Consider the following 20,459-nt stretch of genomic DNA (forward strand, 5'->3'; position numbering starts at 1 on the left):
AATTTGCCTACGCCATAAAATGTGGGCGTGGCATGACGCCAAACTTTGCTTGATGGTTGTTGGCCATTTTTTGGAGAAAAAATGTGTTCGTACTTTTACGAACTCCTCCTAGGGACTTTGACCAAACGAGTGGTGATTAAAACTACAGATACTACACATATTGCCGATTATAAATTGCGAACATATTTTGCCGACGCCATAAAATGTGGGCGTGGCTTGGCGCTAAACTTTTCTCCGATGATTGTTGGCCATTTTTTGGTGGAAAAAAAAGTGGTCGTACTTTTACCAACTCCTGCTAGGGACTTTGACCAAATGAGCGGTGATTAAAATGACACATATGGTCGACTATAAATTGCAATAGGTAATAAAATGTGGGCGTGGCTTGGCGCCAAACTTTTCTCTGATGATTCGCCACAACACATGAAACGTTAATTACTCGGCTATATTCAGATCTTGATCTTATTTGGTAGAAATGATGACAAAAAATATATAAAATGATGACACCCTGAAGTGCTCGATGGGCACCTGCTCCTACGTACCCAAAGTGGGTGGAGCTTAGTGGCAAAAACTGCCATCGCCAATCTAACTTGTCATTTCTGCACTTTAGTGGAAGGGAGATGGATAATGAACTGATGTACAGGATGCAGGATGTGCAGTAAATGAGTGTTTCCATGGGCACATGCAAAGTTCCTATTCAAATTGGGTGCCACTTGTTATCAGTTGCACGCGCAGTCTTAGTCGATCACACGCCGACAAATAGTTCACGCAGTTTTAACGTTTGCCCGCCCTATTTAGCACGTGCTATTTGAGTCGTAATCGACCTGGTAAGTGTAAGTAGAGAAGTGTGCACTCAGAAGGGAAGTATAAGAGTTGAGACACGGCCTAACATGAAATGCGTGGATGTTCCTAACAAGTGCTAGTGTTGACTTATTTCCCTTTAGTGTCCAGGAGAGTGGACGTGTCCTGGTGATCATTCCTGGTAAATTAAAGCTGCTCTCCTATTGACGGAGCTGGTGATACTGAAAGGCACGGCTAAGTGATCTGCGATGATGTGACACGTAAAAGTCTGAGTCACGTCCTTCATTAGAGGACCGACTCGCCGGCTTTGACCTGCGGGTCTTCCTGAGCTTTGTCCTGGTCCAACATCTTGTGGGTGACGTCCTGCTCGCTCTTCAGGGCGTCCTCCTTCTGCCTCCTCTTGTTCCTGGCCTCCACCCAGGGAATGACGCACAGCATGGCTCCGCCGATGAGCGGGGGGATACCTGCCAGGTAGAAGGCCAGGTCGTAGTTCCCCAGTCGGTCCCGGAGAAAGCCTGGGAGACAAGGACAAAAACATTCGGGTCGGTGCGGGACGCTGGGAGTTCTTCCTGGGAGGATCTAAGTTTTGGTCCTCTCGACCCTGAAGACACATTTGTGTTTGGAGTAAACATGATGGAGAATATCCTACAGACCAGTTCTTTCTTCTCGCAAACATGACTAATTAAAAAGTGGCAGCTCTGTTGCTTGAATTTTACTGCTAAGAACAGTAAAATTCTAAAAACCTGGCTGTGGTGGAGGGGGGCGTGGCCTGCAAGCCTGCAGCGAAGCAGGGTGTGCCGGAACAGCTTCGAGATCAGCGACAGGTGCGTAGATGACACAGGTGAGAGTGTTTGTCTAATCACCTGTCGCTCTGCTAAAAGGCAGCCGTCGGGAAGGAGAGGGGAGAGTTGTTGGCGGGTGGAGAATTGGCGGTCGGAGCACGAGCGAGAGTGAGAGCGGAGACAGTGGGTTAAAAAACGTTTGTGTGCGATTTTGACAGACAACAAGACATTTGCTGAAAAGCATAAGCGATAGAGATGCGCGGATAGGCAATAATTTCATCCGCAACCGCATCAGAAAGTCGTCAACCATCCGCCATCCACCCGATCTAACATTTAATCAGAACCGCACCCGCCCGTTGTTATATATCTAATATAGACGATGCAAGGCATTAGTGAGGTTATAAAGCTTTTGCCTGTTAAAGAAAGGAGACTGATCCAATGCAGCACGGACGTTCGCGTGCCACGCTGTCACGGCCCAGACGCACACTAGTGCGCAATCATATGGGAGCCGCGCTGAGCGCACCTCCAAGCGCGTCTCGCTGCCGGCGACGGCCGGGTATATGGGCCCGACGCTCCAGCGCCATCCATTTTCAGGGCTAGTTGATTCGGCAGGTGGGTTGTTACACACTCCTTAGCGGGTTCCGACTTCCATGGCCACCGTCCTGCTGTCTATATCAACCAGGGTGAGCCCCACCCCTTTCGGGAGCGCACTGCGCGCGGAGTGACCCCTGTTACGCGCCCCCGGCAACAGGGGTGGCGGGCAGGTAAGCTGCGCGGGCGGAGCGCGCGGAGTGACCCCTGTTACGAGCCCCCGGCCACGGGGGTGGCGGGCAGGTAAGCTGCTTACCTGCTGCGCGTGACGCCGGGCGCGGCGAAGGCGGACGAGGCGGGGTGTCGGTGCGGTGGGCGCGGTGGTGACCCTGGACGTGCGTCGGGCCCTTCTCGCGGATCGCCTCAGCTACGGCTCCCGGTGGGGCCCTCTCGGGGGAAGGGGCCTCGGTCCCGGACCCCGGCGAGGCGTCCCTTCTCCGCTCCGTAAAAGTGTCCATCTCTTTTTTTTTTCTTCTTCTGTTGTGGCATATGCTGCAGGTGCCTGCTCGTTTTTCGTATGTGGGTAACAACATTTAACTATGTATATATATTTACCAATTGGTTTAACTGCCACCCGCCTGAATCTATTTAAAATCTAATTTTTTTTTATTTCAACCGCCCGACCCGACCCGCGGATAAAATCTAATTTTTTTTTATTTCAACCGCCCGACCCGACCCGCGGATAAAATCTATTTTTTTTTTATTTCAACCGCCCGACCCGACCCGCGGACAAAATCTAATTTTTTTTTATTTCAACCGCCCGACCCGACCCGCGGATAAAATCTAATTTTTTTTTATTTCAACCGCCCGACCCGACCCGCGGATAAAATCTTTTTTTTTTTTTATTTCAACCGCCCAACCCGACCCGCGGATAAAATCTTTTTTTTTTTTTATTTCAACCGCCCGATCCGCGGATAATCCGCGGACTCCGCGGTTGTGTCCGCAAACCGCGCATCTCTAATAAGCGAGCATTTATTGTAAAATAAATCATTGTGTGCAAAAGAGGAACGGAGCTGTCATGTCCGTCATTGGTGGTCCAAGGAACCCGGAGGAAGGAAAACCTCCACACCATTCTATTTATTACATTTTTTATATGCTGTAAAAAAACTGCTTTTACTGTAAAATTCTTGTGACTGAGCTGCCAGTTTTTAAAGTAAAATGTAAATATTTTTTTTGGAAGCTTATGTAAACAAATATATTGTTAATGTATTATATGTCTTAATAAGGTTATCCAAAAAATAGTGCTCGATACCGTAGTAGAGCGCAATATATGTATGTGTGGGGAAAAAAATCACAAGACTATTTCATCTCTACAGGCCTGTTTCATGAGGGGTTCCCTCAATCATCAGGAGATTTTAATGGGAGCATTCACATACCATGGTTTATATAGGGCACAGAGTGGGTGGGTACAGGCTGGCGTAGGGGCGTGGTGATTGGCTCATGTGTTACCTAGGAGGTGTTTCCGTCTGTGGCGGCATGCTGTTACAATTTCGCTGCGCTTGTTGAGGGATGACAGGTCTGGACGGTAAATAATAAACAGTTTCTCTTTCAAGCATAGGTTGCATCTTTTATTACCACTATTGTAAGGTGTGCTGGATGCAAGAATTTGCCATGTTATTGAATATTCAACATTATTGTCTTTGAGGTCCCAAATGTGTTTGCTGAGTTCTGTGGTATTCCGCAGGTTTTGGTTCCTGAAAGAAGCCTTGTGATTGTTCCATCTGGTTTTAAACTCTCCCTCGGTTAATCCTACATATGTGTCGGATGTGTTAATGTCCTTGCGTGTTACCTTAGATTGGTAAACAACTGATGTTTGTAAGCGCCCCCCGTTGAGAGGGCAATCGGGTTTCTTGCGGCAGTTGCAGCCTTTGTTGGTTTTGGGGTCGCTCTGTCCGGGGGCCGACGGCTCATTTGCAATTGTTTTGTTGTGGTTTGAGATGATTTGTCGTATATTGTTCATGCAGCTGTAGTTCAATTTAATGTTGTTCTTGTTGAATACTTTTCTTAGGGTGTTGCCTTTGGGAAAGTGTTTGTCAATCAGAGTGAGGAATTTGTGTATTATATATATACTAGAGATGCGCGGTTTGCGGACACAACCGCGGAGTCCGCGGATTATCCGCGGGTCGGGCGGTTGAAATAAAAAAAAATTAGATTTTAAATAGATTCAGGCGGGTGGCAGTTAAACCAATTGGTAAATATATATACATAGTTAAATGTTGTTACCCACATACGAAAAATGAGCAGCAGTCTTTGAAACAGGCAATTATTTATCATCAGGCACCTGCAGCATATGCCACAACAGAAGAAGAAGAGAAAAAAAAAGATGGCAACGCCGGCAGCAAACGTGGTACGCGACAAACCAAAAAAGGGAATACTAAAGACCAGGGAAAAAAAAGGCCAGAAAAGTTCAGCGTGGACTAATTTTTATGAGGTTGTAAATCAGGATGATAGTAATGCTGGCTACGTGATTTGCAAGAGCTGCGACGCTGTTTATGTCTACGACAGTCACAAAACCGGGACATCTAACATGGTGCATCACATTTGTGCAAAACCCCGAACCTCCACAAACACCCTGAGCATGAGCAGTTTCGTCCGCCGTGATCCCAGAAGAGTGCCACAGGATGTTAAAACAAGATAGAACGCAGCTGCCTGCAGCAGTTTGAGTGGCGCAAGCGCGCTTGGAGGTGCGCTCAGCGCGGCTGCCAGATGATTGCGCACTGGTGTGCGTCTGGGCCGTGACAGCGTGGCACGCATTGAATGTCTGTGCTGCATTGGATCAGTCTCCTTTCTTTAACAGGCAAAAGCTTTCTAACCTCACTAATGTCTTGCATCGTCTATATTAGATATATAACAACGGGCGGGTGTGGATTTGATCAAATGTTGGTTCGGGTGGATGGCGGATGGTTGACGACTTTTGTGATGCGGTTGCGGATGAAATAATTGCCTATCCGCGCATCTCTAATATATTCACATGTATATCCATATATTACTCATTGTTAAAATTGGCCCTCTGAAGGCATTTTTTTTTTTTTACCGTAAAATCAACTTAACAAGATTTTCCAGGGGGGAAGAAAGAAAGTGGCAGCTCTGTTGCTTAAATTGTACTGCTAAAAACAGTGGTGTTGTTTCTCCATTCCATTCCATTTATTACATTTTTATATGCTGTAAAAAACTGCTTTTACTGTAAAATCCTGGTGACTGAGCTGCCAGTTTTTAAAGTAAAATGTAAATATTTGTTTTGCAGCTTATGTAAACAAATATATTGTTAATGTATTATGTATATACACATGTATATTCATATATTACTCATTGTTAAAAGCGTCCCTCTGAAGGCATTTTATGTGGCCCGCCAAAGTTTGGAAATAATATGCGTTGATAAAATGCTTCATCTTTTCTTACTGAATATATTTCTTCTTTCCCTTTCGACATTAAACATCATGTACTGCATGCAATTGCATATCTTTTCAAATTCAATATTATCAAAATATTATCTTACGTATTCCAAAAATATTATTTGTTAAAATAAATATAAATACTGTACTTAAATATCTGCTTGACTTATGATTTCAAAAACAAATTATCAATAAAATTGTAGACTGTAAAATTGACAAAAAATGTTACGGTTGAATTCCACCGGATGAGGGGTTTTTTTAACCGTAAAATCAACTTTGGTACTGTTTTTTCCCACGTACAGTAAGACACTCAAACATTAAAAAACAAACAAAAAAAACATTAGAACAACAAGATTTTACGGAAAAAAGAAAGAAAGTGGCAGCTGTTGCTTGAATTTTACTGCTAAGAACAGTGGTGTGGTTTCTCCATTCCATTTATTAAATTTTTTATATGCTGTAAAAAAAACTGCTTTTACTGTAAAATTCTGGTGACTGAGCTGCCAGTTTTTAAAGTCAAATTTAACTTTTTTTCGCAGCTTATGTAAAAAAAATATATTGTTAATGTATTATATATACACATGTATGTTCATATATTATTAAAGTAAAATGTAAATATTTTTTTTGCAGCTTATGTAAACAAATATAATGTTAATGTATTATATATATATACACACATGTATATTCATATATTACTCATTGTTAAAATTGGCCCTCTGAAGGCATTTTTTTTTTTTTTTTCGTAAAATCAACTTTGGTACTGTTTTTTTTTCCACGTACAGTAAGACACTAAAACATTAAAAAAAAAAAAAAAAAAAAAAACATTAAAACAATATTTTACAGGGTTGGGGGGGCGGGGAGAAAGTGGCAGCTCTGTTGCTTAAATTGTACTGCTAAAAACAGTGGTGTTGTTTCTCCATTCCATTCCATTTATTACATTTTTATATGCTGTAAAAAACTGCTTTTACTGTGAAATTTTGGTGACTGAGCTGCCAGTTTTTAAAGTAAAATGTAAATTTTTTTTTTGCAGCTTATGTAAACAAATATATTGTCAATGTATTATATATACACATGTATATTCATATATTATCATTGTTAAATGCGGCCCTCTGAAGGCATTTTATGTGGCCTGCCAAAGTTTGGAAATAATATGTGTTGATAAAATGCTTCATCTTTTCTTACTAAATATATTTCTTCTTTCCCTTTCGACATTAAACATCATGCACTGCATGCAATTGCATATCTTTTCAAATTCAATATTATCAAAATATTATATTACGTATTCCAAAAATATTATTTGTTAAAATAAATACAAAAACAAATAATCAATCAAAACTGAGGGGTTTTTTTAAACCGTAAAATCAACTATGGTACTGTTTTTTTTCCACGTACAGTAAGACACTAAAACATTAAAAAACAAACAAAAAAAATATTAAAACAACAAGGTTTTACAGAAAAAAGAAAGAAAGTGGCAGCTGTTGCTTGGATTTTACTGCTTAAAAACAGTGGTGTGGTTTCTCCATTCCATTTATTACATTTTTATATGCTATAAAAAATAGCATTTTCTGTAAAATCCTGGTGACTGAGCTGCCAGTTTTTAAAGTCAAATTTAAATATATTTTTTGCAGCTTATGTAAACAAATATATTGTCAATGTATTATATATACACATGTATATTCATATATTACTCATTGTTAAAAGCGGCCCTCTGAAGGCATTTTATGTGGCCCGCCAAAGTTTGGAAATAATATGCGTTGATAAAATGCTTCATCTTTTCTTACTGAATATATTTCTTCTTTCCCTTTCGACATTAAACATCATGCACTGCATGCAATTGCATATCTTTTCAAATTCAATATTATCAAAATATTATCTTACGTATTCCAAAAATATTATTTGTTAAAATAAATATAAATACTGTACTTAAATATCTGCTTGACTTATGATTTCAAAACAAATTATCAATAAAATTGTAGACTGTAAAATTGACAAAAAATGTTACGGTTGAGGGTTTTTTTTAACCGTAAAATCAACTTTGGTACTGTTTTTTCCCCACGTACAGTAAGACACTAAAACATTAAAAAACAAACAAAAAAAATATTAAAACAACAAGGTTTTACAGAAAAAAGAAAGAAAGTGGCAGCTGTTGCTTGAATTTTACTGCTAAGAACAGTGGTGTGGTTTCTCCATTCCATTTATTACATTTTTTATATGCTGTAAAAAAAACTGCTTTTACTGTAAAATTCTGGTGACTGAGCTGCCAGTTTTTAAAGTCAAATTTAAATATTTTTTTTGCAGCTTATGTAAAAAAATATATTGTTAATGTATTATACAGGTAAAAGCCAGTAAATTAGAATATTTTGAAAAACTTGATTTATTTCAGTAATTGCATTCAAAAGGTGTAACTTGTACATTATATTTATTCATTGCACACAGACTGATGCATTCAAATGTTTATTTCATTTAATTTTGATGATTTGAAGTGGCAACAAATGAAATCCAAAATTCCGTGTGTCACAAAATTAGAATATTGTGTAAGGGTTAAATTTTGAAGACACCTGGTGCCACAAACTAATCAGCTGATTAACTCAAAACACCTGCAAAGGGCTTTAAATGGTCTCTCAGTCCAGTTCTGAAGCCTACACAAACATGGGGAAGACTTCAGATTTGACAGCTGTCCAAAAGGCAACCATCGACACATTGCACAAGGAGGGAAAGACACAAAAGGTTATTGCTGAAGAGGCTGGCTGTTCTCAGAGCTCTGTGTCCAAACACATTAATGGAGAGGCAAAGGGAAGGAAAAACTGTGGTCAGAAAAAGTGTACAAGCGATAGGGATCACCGCGCCCTGGTCAAGATTGTGAAAAAAAAACCATTCAAAAATGTGGGGGAGATTCAGAAGGAGTGGACAGCTGCTGGAGTCAGTGCTTCAAGATCCACCACCAAGAGACGCTTGAAAGACATGGGTTTCAACTGCCGCATACCTCGTGTCAAGCCACTGTTGACCAAGAAACAGCGCGCAAAGCGTCTCACCTGGGCTAAGGAAAAAAAGAGCTGGACTGCTGCTGAGTGGTCCAAAGTCATGTTTTCTGACGAAAGCAAATTTTGCATTTCCTTTGGAAATCGAGGTCCCAGAGTCTGGAGGAAGACAGGAGAGGCACAGGATCCACGTTGCCTGAAGTCTAGTGTAAAGTTTCCACCATCAGTGATGGTTTGGGGTGCCATGTCATCTGCTGGTGTCGGTCCACTCTGTTTCCTGAGATCCAGGGTCAACGCAGCCGTCTACCAGCAAGTTTTAGAGCACTTCATGCTTCCTGCTGCTGACCTGCTCTATGGAGATGGAGATTTCAAGTTCCAACAGGACTTGGTGCCTGCACACAGCGCAAAATCTACCCGTGCCTGGTTTACGGACCATGGTATTTCTGTTCTAAATTGGCCCGCCAACTCCCCTGACCTTAGCCCCATAGAAAATCTGTGGGGTATTGTGAAAAGGAAGATGCAGAATGCCAGACCCAAAAACGCAGAAGAGTTGAAGGCCACTATCAGAGCAACCTGGGCTCTCATAACACCTGAGCAGTGCCAGAAACTCATCGACTCCATGCCACGCCGCATTAACGCAGTAATTGAGGCAAAAGGAGCTCCAACCAAGTATTGAGTATTGTACATGCTCATATTTTTCATTTTCATACTTTTCAGTTGGCCAACATTTCTAAAAATCCCTTTTTTGTATTAGCCTTAAGTAATATTCTAATTTTGTGACACACGGAATTTTGGATTTTCATTTGTTGCCACTTCAAATCATCAAAATTAAATGAAATAAACATTTGAATGCATCAGTCTGTGTGCAATGAATAAATATAATGTACAAGTTACACCTTTTGAATGCAATTACTGAAATAAATCAAGTTTTTCAAAATATTCTAATTTACTGGCTTTTACCTGTATATGTATACACATGTATGTTCATATATTAATTGTTAAAATTGGCCCTTTGAAGGCAACCATAACTGCCATGTGGCCCTCAATAACAAAACAGTTTGACACCTCTGCTCTATAGGTTCAAATTCTCTGCATGTAAGGTGCCAAACTGAACACTAGATGGCGTAATTGACATGTAAATATGACCTATAATGTCGCCTATGTAATAAAAGGCCAGTCAAAGTTTAGATACTTAATAAAGAACATGACATAACAGATGAAATGTTCCTAAAGTTTGAAGACAGTGAAGTGGTTTACAAGTAGAGTGGTTTACTAGGATGATCCAGGGTCTGAGTGTTACCTGCAATGGGTGGTCCCACAGTCATGGGCACGGACATGAGGCCCAGCAGGAAGCCGATGGCCTGGGAGACGTCGGCGGGGCCGACCAGCTCGAAGGCGATGGGAGCCATGATGCAGATGAAGCAGCCATCAAACATCCCCATCAGCAGACACACGGCGATCAGACCTCCAAATATGTGACACAGCGGGATCATCATGGACATCACGCCGATGACGAAGAAGGACGTCACCTGGGAGGAGATGCAACTAGATCTTATCTGGATTGGCTATTTCTACTGGCTCATCACTTCCTGTCATACTTCTCAAATAAGCACCTTCACAAGGTGGTACTCCTTGGGTCAACTCATACCGTGTTGGGTTAGGGTTAGGGTGAGGCTAACCCTAACACTTATTGCTCTTTTATCCTGCACTACAACATTTTTAGAAGTGGATAAGAGATCTCTGCATTACTAAAAGACTTGTCTTGGTTGAGAAATGCAGAAGTAGTTTCTGAGCTGGTGAAATAATAATAATAATAATAATAATAATTAAAGCTCCAAGCAGCGTTGGTCGGGCCCGCGTATTTGGCAGGTGCTAGTCCTAAGTGTCCCAATACTTTTGTCCAGTTTTAGTAGTACGTGTCCCAATACTTTTGTCAAGTTGTAGTCCTAAGTGTCCCAATACATTTGTCCAGTGTAGGTGTCCCAATACTTTTTTCCAGTGGTAGTCCTAAGTGTCCCAATACTTTTGTCCGGTGGTAGTCATAAGTGTCCCAATACTCTTGTCTAGTGTACCTACCTTGTCTGCATTGTGTGGGCATGCTGGTGCTTCCTGCTTTTAAGCAGCCATCTTAAAAAAACAGCAGCGCAGCAGCATCAGCGCAGCGGTTCTTTGAAGGGTCATAAAATCAAAACCGGAGCAGTTAGAAAAACGCTGTTCTGTACTTTTATACACAAGGGTTCAATCTCTCTCCTGTGTTAGTTTGAAGCCGAAACGACAAACACGCTCAGAGGAGATAGTTTTTGAAGGAAGGTGACCGGTTTTTACAAAAAATTTGTTTTGAAGGGGGAATAGCAAACTTCCTGTTGATTTTTGCGGGGGGTTGTCAATCTATGAAATGTAGGTCTAAGTGAGACCTACATAGAGGTTTTTGTTTCATGTCTCTCCAACCTTCCCAGTGGGAGTTACAGGCAGTTTTGTCATTTTTTTTCTTCCGAGGAGCAGTTTTTTATCAGTTTTATTCAGCGCAATTTTCAGATTTGGGGTTAGGTTTTTTTATTAAATCGCAATTTTTGCCAGTCCTGATGTGTGCGTTCAGTTTGGTGAGTTTTGGAGCATGTTAAGAGGGTGAAAATACAGCTCAAAGAGACAAAATTGACTGTTTTTAGTACTTTTTTGTCTTGAAGGGGGAATTGCCAACTTCCTGTTGATTTTTGCCCGAGGATATACAATTATGAAAACTAGGTCTAAGTCACACCTACAAAGAGGTTTTTGTTTCATGTCTCTCCGACCTTCCTAGTGGGAGTTACAGGCAGTCTAGTTTTTTTTTTTTCTAGGGGGCGCTAGAGCGCAATTTTGAGTTTTGAGATTTGTACCTAGGGTCTAGGTTTATGTGGTCTTGTAGTCAGCACCTAGGGTCTAGGTTTATGTGGTCTTGTAGTCAGTACCTCGGGTCTAGGTTTATGTGGTCTTGTAGTCAGTACCTCGAGTCTAGGTTTATGTGGTCTTGTAGTCAGTACCTCGGATCTAGGTTTATGTGGTCTTGTAGTCAGTACCTAGGGTCTAGGTTTATGTGGTCTTGTAGTCAGTACCCAGGGTCTAGGTTTATGTGGTCTTGTAGTCAGCACCTCGAGTCTAGGTTTATGTGGTCTTGTAGTCAGTACCCAGGGTCTAGGTTTATGTGGTCTTGTAGTCAGTACCTCGAGTCTAGGTTTATGTGGTCCTGTAGTCAGCACCTCGGGTCTAGGTTTATGTGGTCTTGTAGTCAGTACCTAGGGTCTAGGTTTATGTGGTCTTGTAGTCAGTACCCAGGGTCTAGGTTTATGTGGTCTTGTAGTCAGTACCTAGGGTCTAGGTTTATGTGGTCTTGTAGTCAGTACCTAGGGTCTAGGTTTATGTGGTCTTGTAGTCAGTACCTCGGGTCTAGGTTTATGTGGTCTTGTAGTCAGTACCTCGGGTCTAGGTTTATGTGGTCTTGTAGTCAGTACCTCGGGTCTAGGTTTATGTGGTCTTGTAGTCAGTACCCAGGGTCTAGGTTTATGTGGTCTTGTAGTCAGTACTTCGAGGCTAGGTTTATGTGGTCTTGTAGTCAGTACCTCGGGTCTAGGTTTATGTGGTCTTGTAGTCAGTACCTAGGGTCTAGGTTTATGTGGTCTTGTAGTCAGTACCTCGAGTCTAGGTTTATGTGGTCTTGTAGTCAGTACCCAGGGTCTAGGTTTATGTGGTCTTGTAGTCAGTACCTCGAGTCTAGGTTTATGTGGTCTTGTAGTCAGTACCCAGGGTCTAGGTTTATTTGGTCTTGTAGTCAGTACCTAGGGTCTAGGTTTATTTGGTCTTGTAGTCAGTACCTAGGGTCTAGGTTTATGTGGTCTTGTAGTCAGTACCCAGGGTCTAGGTTTATGTGGTCTTGTAGTCAGTATCTAGGGTCTAGGTTTATGTGGTCTTGTAGTCAGTACCTCGAGTCTAGGTTTATGTGGTCTTGTAGTCAGTACCTAGGGTCTAGGTTTATGTGGTCTTGTAGTCAGTACCTCGGGTCTAGGTTTATGTGGTCTTGTAGTGATAAACGACACAATATGTTACTGCAGACTAATTATGAGTCTTTGTTTGTTTACTTCCTACTAAAGGACAAGTTGTCTAGTATGTTCAACATTTTATTTAAGGACTAAGTTTCAATAATATGATAATTGTTAGAAACGTGCTTTATTTGTCGCCATGGAGACCAGGATTAGTGATTTAGAAGTAGCTAAAACACTGTGGAGGTGTAACAAAAGTGCTATATAAAGTGGGCACACACCTGCAGGTAGACCTTGTTGACCCCTTGGATGTAGTCCGCCGCCCTGCCGAAGATGAGCCGGCCCACACCAGACGTGATGCCAATGCACATGAGCAGCACTTCTTTGTTGGAATCTTCTCCGAAGCGCTCCTCGACATGCTTCATCTGTGGAGCGCAAAGCAAAGCGATCAAACGTGTCAGAGCCATGCTTTTATTTTGGAGATACAAGCAAAAAGTTCTGTAACGGAAACACTCTGCATACAGAGATCCGCCCGGAGTTCCTTAAGGCTCTGGATGCTGTGGGGCTGTCTTGGTTGACAAGACTCTGCAGCATCGCGTGGACATCGGGGGCGGTACCTCTGGATTGGCAGACCGGGGTGGTGGTTCCTCTCTTTAAGAAGGGGAACCGGAGGGTGTGTTCTAACTATCGTGGGATCACACTCCTCAGCCTTCCCGGTAAGGTCTATTCAGGTGTACTGGAGAGGAGGCTACGCCGGATAGTCGAACCTCGGATTCAGGAGGAACAGTGTGGTTTTCGTCCTGGTCGTGGAACTGTGGACCAGCTCTATACTCTGGGCAGGGTCCTTGAGGGTGCATGGGAGTTTGCCCAACCAGTCTACATGTGTTTTGTGGACTTGGAGAAGGCATTCGACCGTGTCCCTCGGGAAGTCCTGTGGGGAGTGCTCAGAGAGTATGGGGTATCGGACTGTCTGATTGTGGCAGTCCGCTCCCTGTATGATCAGTGCCAGAGCTTGGTCCGCATTGCCGGCAGTAAGTCGGACACGTTTCCAGTGAGGGTTGGACACCGCCAAGGCTGCCCTTTGTCACCCATTCTGTTCTGAACTTTTATGGACAGACTTTCTAGGCGCAGTCAAGGCGTTGAGGGGATCTGGTTTGGTGGCTGCAGGATTAGGTCTCTGCTTTTTGCAGATGATGTGGTCCTGATGGCTTCATCTGGCCAGGATCTTCAGCTCTCACTGGATCGGTTCGCAGCCGAGTGTGAAGCGACTGGGATGAGAATCAGCACCTCCAAGTCCGAGTCCATGGTTCTCGCCCGGAAAAGGGTGGAGTGCCATCTCCGGGTTGGGGAGGAGATCTTGCCCCAAGTGGAGGAGTTCAAGTACCTCGGAGTCTTGTTCACGAGTGAGGGAAGAGTGGATCGTGAGATTGACAGGCGGATCGGTGCGGCGTCTTCAGTAATACGGACGCTGTATCGATCCGTTGTGGTGAAGAAGGAGCTGAGCCGGAAGGCAAAGCTCTCAATTTACCGGTCGATCTACGTTCCCATCCTCACCTATGGTCATGAGCTTTGGGTTTTGACCGAAAGGACAAGATCACGGGTACAAGCGGCCGAAATGAGTTTCCTCCGCCGGGTGGCGGGTCTCTCCCTTAGAGATAGGGCGAGAAGCTCTGCCATCCGGGGGGAGCTCAAAGTAAAGCCGCTGCTCCTCCACATGGAGAGGAGCCAGATGAGGTGGTTCGGGCATCTGGTCAGGATGCCACCCGAACGCCTCCCTAGGGAGGTGTTTAGGGCACGTCCGACCGGTAGGAGGCCGCGGGGAAGACCCAGGACACGTTGGGAAGACTATGTCTCCCGGCTGGCCTGGGAACGCCTCGGGGTCCCACAGGAAGAGCTGGACCAAGTGGCTGGGGAGAGGGAAGTCTGGGCTTCCCTGCTTAGGCTGCTGCCCCCACGACCCGACCTCGGATAAGCGGAGGAAGATGGATGGATGGACTCTGCATACATGTCAACATACACACGGAAAGACCTGCCGCCAGTGGAAAAACGGGGGAAACAGAAAGTGGTTCCTGGAGAGGTGCGAACTGAGAATCAAACCCAGAACCACCCAGCAGTGAGGAAAGTTAACCACGTACTCCACCGAGCTGAAATAACAATAATAACTAAAGTATTCAAGGAACTTTATTGACACAACATGTGGTCTAAGATTTAGCCCAACAAGGACGATAGTATGTACTAGGGGTAGGTGTATTTGTATTGAACTGTTTCGGTACGGGGGGTTCCGGTTCGGTTCGGAGGTGTACCGAAGGAGTTTCCACACGGACATATTAAGTAGCGTAACGCACGTTGTGTAAACAATGCACACCGAGGCACAACACACGGCATGCTAACAGCTAACGGGCTACGATACGTCCTCTTTTCACCGGACATGTCCTCTTTTGCGGAGCTGTCAGGGCGGAGTTTCTTAAATGCCTCGAATGTCCGGCATTTGGAGTTAGGGTCGCGTGTATTTTCAATGTGCGTTCAGGGTTAAGAAGGGGTTAAAAACAAAACAAACAGCAGCATTGGTGAGGGAGGGGCAGAGACAGAGAGAGAGAGAGAGAGTTATGATAAACGCGCATGCGTCGCCAGGCTCTGCTTTTTATCCATAGATTTATCACATTTAATGTTTTATTATCTATAGCAGGGGTGTCAAAAGTGTGCCCCGGAGGCCATTTGCGGCCCACAGCTAATGTTTTAAAGGCCCACGGCACATTCTAAAAATACTATTCAAATAAACAAAAACATAACAAAAGTGAAATAATAAAGCTTAAAAGGTTAAATGTCATTTAGAAAAAGTTGCAATGTTGACTAATAAAACAAAGCTGTTTTTTTTCTTCTTTCAAACTGTCATTGCTCAAAACATAATATTGAATCAAAATCAATGTTATTATGAATTATTGACCTATCTGAAACGACTGGGTCGCATAGTGATGCGGATGTGGTTCTCCCAAGGATGCAGACGGCTTCGGACACAGCTTGCAGGTAGGAAAATGATTTATTTTAAATATAAATCATATGATGAATAAACAAAAGACATGCACGTAGCACAAAAGGCAAAACAAAAGGACTAGCGTGGGAGCTAGCAGGAAAAAATAGCATAGCATGAAATCTAAGTAGTCGTTAACAGTTGTATGGGAACAAACTAGGAAGCCAGATCGAGTGAGGCCAGGACAAAGACTAAATAGCCCTCTGATTAGTGCCCGGGCAACAGGTGCGCGTCCCGAACACTAACCAGAGGCAGGTGAAAGTAATCAGTTGACATGGCAACTGAACACAAACAAAATCAAGGTGCTGAAAACATGTGACTCGAACATAAACAAACTATGATCCGGGCAGCGGATCGTAACAGTACCCCCCCCTTAAAGGACAGATTCCAGATGTCCCTTGACACGAAATAAAACAAGAACCCAAAAAACAAGAAACAGTTCAAGAGTCCAGGGAGGGCGGAGGGAGGATTTGGTGGTGGGTCGCCAGGCCACGTGTCCCCGAATCCACCGGGGAAGAGTCAGGTGGCGGCGGCGAGTGGAACGCCGCTGCCGCAGGCGAGGCGGGCGACCACGGAAAGGCCACATTCGTGGCTGCCGAGAAGGTGGGCGTGAGTGGCGCCAGAAGTTCAGCAGCCGGAGAGTTCCAAGTCTATGTCTCGGGTGTCGCTGCTGTTTGCGCCACTGGCGTCCATACACAAACCTCTGAGAGCGCCGCTTGCGCAGCCAGACCACTCGAGGTCGCTGAGACGACGATGAGGGCGAGGAAGGTGTCGGTGGCCGTGCAGGGGGTTGCGGCTTAGCACGCCGAAAGACTGGTGACGGTGGCCGTGCAGGAGGTTGCGGTTTAGCACGCCGAAAAACTGGTGGCGGGGGCCGTGCAGGAGGTTGCGGCTTAGCACGCCGAAAGACTGGTGGCGGTGGCCGTGCAGGGGGTTGCGGCTTAGCACGCCGAAAGACTGGTGGCGGTGGCCGTGCAGGGGGTTGCGGCTTAGCACGCCGAAAGACTGGTGGCGGTGGCCGTGCAGGAGGTTGCGGCTTAGCTAAGCGCAGTTGTGCCACCCCACTAGCACCGTTCCCAGTACTAGCCCCCCCCTCAAGACGCGGATACCAGACGCGCTCCTTGCGGTTTGGAACCGTCTTCATGGGTGGGTGGGGGGACGTAAGGAGGCGGGTATACTCCTCTTTAAATTGTCCAAATTGACTATTATCACCCCTCACTTGAGATTGGGTGGGAGCACAGGGGGAAAAAATATGTGCAGTGGGCGGAGCAATAGTCACTGGGGGCGGAACCAAAGTCACTGGAGGTGGAGTCTGAAAATCAGAATGTGACTGACTAGACTTACACTTAATAAAAATGTCCTGATAATGTCTTATCTTAGAATGAAAGTCATTTGGTGCTGGCTTCCTACTGAAACGACTGGGTCGCATAGTGATGCGGGTGTGGTTCTCCCAAGGATGCAGACGGCTTCGGACACAGCTTGCAGGTAGGAAAATGATTTATTTTAAATATAAATCATATGATGAATAAACAAAAGACATGCACGTAGCACAAAAGGCAAGACAAAAGGACTAGCGTGGGAGCTAGCAGGAAAAAATAGCATAGCATGAAATCTAAGTAGTCGTTAACAGTTGTATGGGAACAAACTAGTAAGCCAGACCGAGTGAGGCCAGGACAAAGACTAAATAGCCCTCTGATTAGTGCCCGGGCAACAGGTGCGCGTCCCGAACACTAACCAGAGGCAGGTGACTAGCACCTGCCAAATACGCGGGCCCGACCAATGCTGCTTGCAGCTTTAATTCAATTTATATCTCATGACACACTATCTGTATGTAATATGGCTTTTCATTTTTTGCGGCTCCAGACAGATTTGTTTTTTGTATTTTTGGTCCAATATGGCTCTTTCAACATTTTGGGTTGCCGACCCCTGCTCTAGCTTCTTGTTCCTGTTGCTGGTCGATGGATGGCTGCATTAGAAATGGCAGCAAGGAGGGATTTTAGGATGCAAGCGTACGAGCCAGAGTCTGACCAGGAGCGAGAGAGGAAAGTGAAAACCGAGCCGTGACATTCCTGCGATGGAGTGCAGCATCACAATGAGTGATGACTCAGCAGTGGAAGATGTCTACGTCACGGTGTTGCCTCAACATCCTAACCAGATGTGACCTCCATTACTTTTATCGCTTACTTTTTTTGTTGATGGATGTGCAGCAACATAACAAAACACATCTGCAAACCCCAAAAGCAGTGAAGTTGTCACGTTGTGTAAATGGTAAATAAAAAGAGAATACAACAAATCCTTTTCAACTTACCGTATTTTCCGCACTATTAGCCGCACCTAAAAACCACAAATTTACTCAAAAGCTGACAGTGCGGCTTTTAACCCGGTGCGCTTTATATATGGATTAATATTAAGATTCATTTTCATAAAGTTTCGGTCTCGCAACTTCGGTAAACAGCCGCCATCTTTTTTCCCGGTAGAACAGGAAGCGCTTCTTCTTCTACGCAAGCAACCGCCAAGGTAAGCACCCGCCCCCATAGAACAGGAAGCGCTTCTTCTTCTACTGTAAGCAACCACCCGCCCGCGTAGAAGAAGAAAAAGCGCGCGGATATCACCGTACGTTTCATTTCCTTTGTGTGTTTACATCTGTAAAGACCACAAAATGGCTCCTACTAAGCGACAGGTTTCCGGTTCATGAAAAGACGCAATCTCTCCATCCGCACACGGACTACTATTTCACAGCAACTGCCTAAAGACTTTCAAGAAAAGCTGGCTACTTTCCGTGCATATTGTAAAAACAAGATAGCTGAAAAAAAGATCCGGCCAGAGAACATTATCAACATGGACGAGGTTCCACTGACTTTTGATATTCCTGTGAACCGCACTGTGGATACAACGGGAGCACGTACGGTGAATATTCGCACCACAGGGAATGAGAAGTCATCCTTCACTGTGGTTCTAGCTTGCCATGCTAATGGCCAGAAACTTCCACCCATGGTGATATTCAAAAGGAAGACCTTGCCAAAAGAGACCTTTCCAGCCGGCGTCATCATAAAAGCTAACTCGAAGGGATGGATGAAGAAAAGATGAGCGAGTGGTTAAGGTAAGTTTAAGTTTACGCGAAGAGACCGGGTGGCTTTTTTCACGCAGCTCCGTCCATGTTGATATACGACTCCATGCGCGCCCACATCACGCTGGTTTTTAATATATTATTAAAGTTTGACTGACCTATCTGACTGTTTTTTTGACATTCCTTTAGCGCAGTTAGATGCGGCTTACAACACGGGGCGGCTTATAGGTGGACAAAGTTTTGAAATATGCCGTTCATTGAAGGCGCGGCTTATAACCCAGGGCGCCTTATGGTGCGGAAAATACGGTATATTCAATTGAATAGACTGCAAAGACAAGATATTTCATGTTCACACTGACAAACTTTCTTCTTTTTTTGCAAATATTAGCTCATTTGGAATTTGATGCCTGCGACATGTTTGAAAAAAGCTGGCACAAGTGGCAAAAAAGAGTGAGAAAGTCGAGGAATGCTCGTCAAAAGACTTATTTGCAACATCCCACAGGTGAACAGGCTAATTGGGAACAGGTGGGTGCCATGATTGGGTATAAAAGCAGCTTCCATGAAATGCTCAGTCATTCACAAACAAGGACGGGGGCGAGGGTCACCACTTTGTCAACAACAAATTGTTTAAGAACAACATTTCTCAACAAGGAATTGAGGGATTTCACCATCTACGCTCCGTAATATCATCAAAAGGTTCAGAGAATGTGGAGAAATCACTGCACGTAAGCCAGCGTTTCTCAAAGTGTGGGGCGCGCCCCACTGGTGGGGAATAGAGACATGACAGGTGGGGCGCGAGGAACGGGAGGAAATTTCACTTAAAAAATTTTTTTTATTACCGGTATTATATTCTTAGATTATTTTTTTTACTATGCTTTCATTTTCTATACACACTGTAAATCACTTTGTGATTCTGTCTGTGAAATCCGCTATATAAATAAATGGAAATTACCGGTACTTATTTTTACTGTAGGCTTTATATTTCTCGGTACGAGCGAAAGTTTGACAGACATAGCAACAGTAACTTGATGCAAGTTATTTGATTTATTATTGAACTTGATGCAAGTTATAACACTTTTGTTGATTTATTATTGAACTTGATGCAAGTTATAACACTTTTGTTGATTTATTATTGAACTTGATGCAAGTTATTTGATTTATTATTGAACTTGATGCAAGTTATAACACTTTTATTTGATTTATTATTGAACTTGATGCAAGTTATAACACTTTTTTTGATTTATTATTGAACGTGATGCAAGTTATAACACTTTTTTTGATTTATTATTGAACTTGATGCAAGTTATAACACTTTTTTTGATTTATTATTGAACGTGATGCAAGTTATAACACTTCTTTTGATTTATTATTGAACTTGATGCAAGTTATAACACTTTTTTAAATTTATTATTGAACTTGATGCAAGTTATAACACTTTTTTTGATTTATTATTGAACTTGATGCAAGTTATAACACTTTTATTTGATTTATTATTGAACTTGATGCAAGTTATAACACTTTTTTGATTTATTATTGAACGTGATGCAAGTTATAACACTTTCTTTGATTTATTATTGAACTTGATGCAAGTTATAACACTTTTTTTGATTTATTATTGAACTTGATGCAAGTTATAACACTTTTATTTGATTTATTATTGAACTTGATGCAAGTTATAACACTTTTTTTGATTTATTATTGAACTTGATGCAAGTTATAGCACTTTTGTTTTATTTATTATTGAACTTGATGCAAGTTATAACACTTTTTTTTTATTTATTATTGAACGTGATGCAAGTTATAACACTTTTTCTAT

The 20,459-nt window shown here is 43.2% G+C and overlaps 1 protein-coding gene across 1 annotated transcript in view; it reads right to left on the reverse strand.

Moving 5' to 3' along the window:
* Nucleotides 1-396: 396 nt before the first annotated feature.
* Nucleotides 397-20,459, reverse strand: part of slc16a10 (solute carrier family 16 member 10) — a 109,989-nt gene continuing 89,926 nt past the window's right edge. The window contains exons 4-6 of the mRNA XM_061924431.2: nt 12,830-12,973; nt 9,839-10,067; nt 397-1,313 (exon numbers count right to left, since the gene is read on the reverse strand). Coding sequence (XP_061780415.1) covers nt 1,084-1,313; nt 9,839-10,067; nt 12,830-12,973 — 603 coding nt within the window. The 3' untranslated portion in view covers nt 397-1,083. The remainder of the gene's footprint in view (nt 1,314-9,838; nt 10,068-12,829; nt 12,974-20,459) is intronic.

Source organism: Nerophis lumbriciformis, linkage group LG29, assembly GCF_033978685.3.
Source record: "Nerophis lumbriciformis linkage group LG29, RoL_Nlum_v2.1, whole genome shotgun sequence".
Classification (NCBI taxonomy): Eukaryota; Metazoa; Chordata; class Actinopteri; order Syngnathiformes; family Syngnathidae; genus Nerophis; species Nerophis lumbriciformis.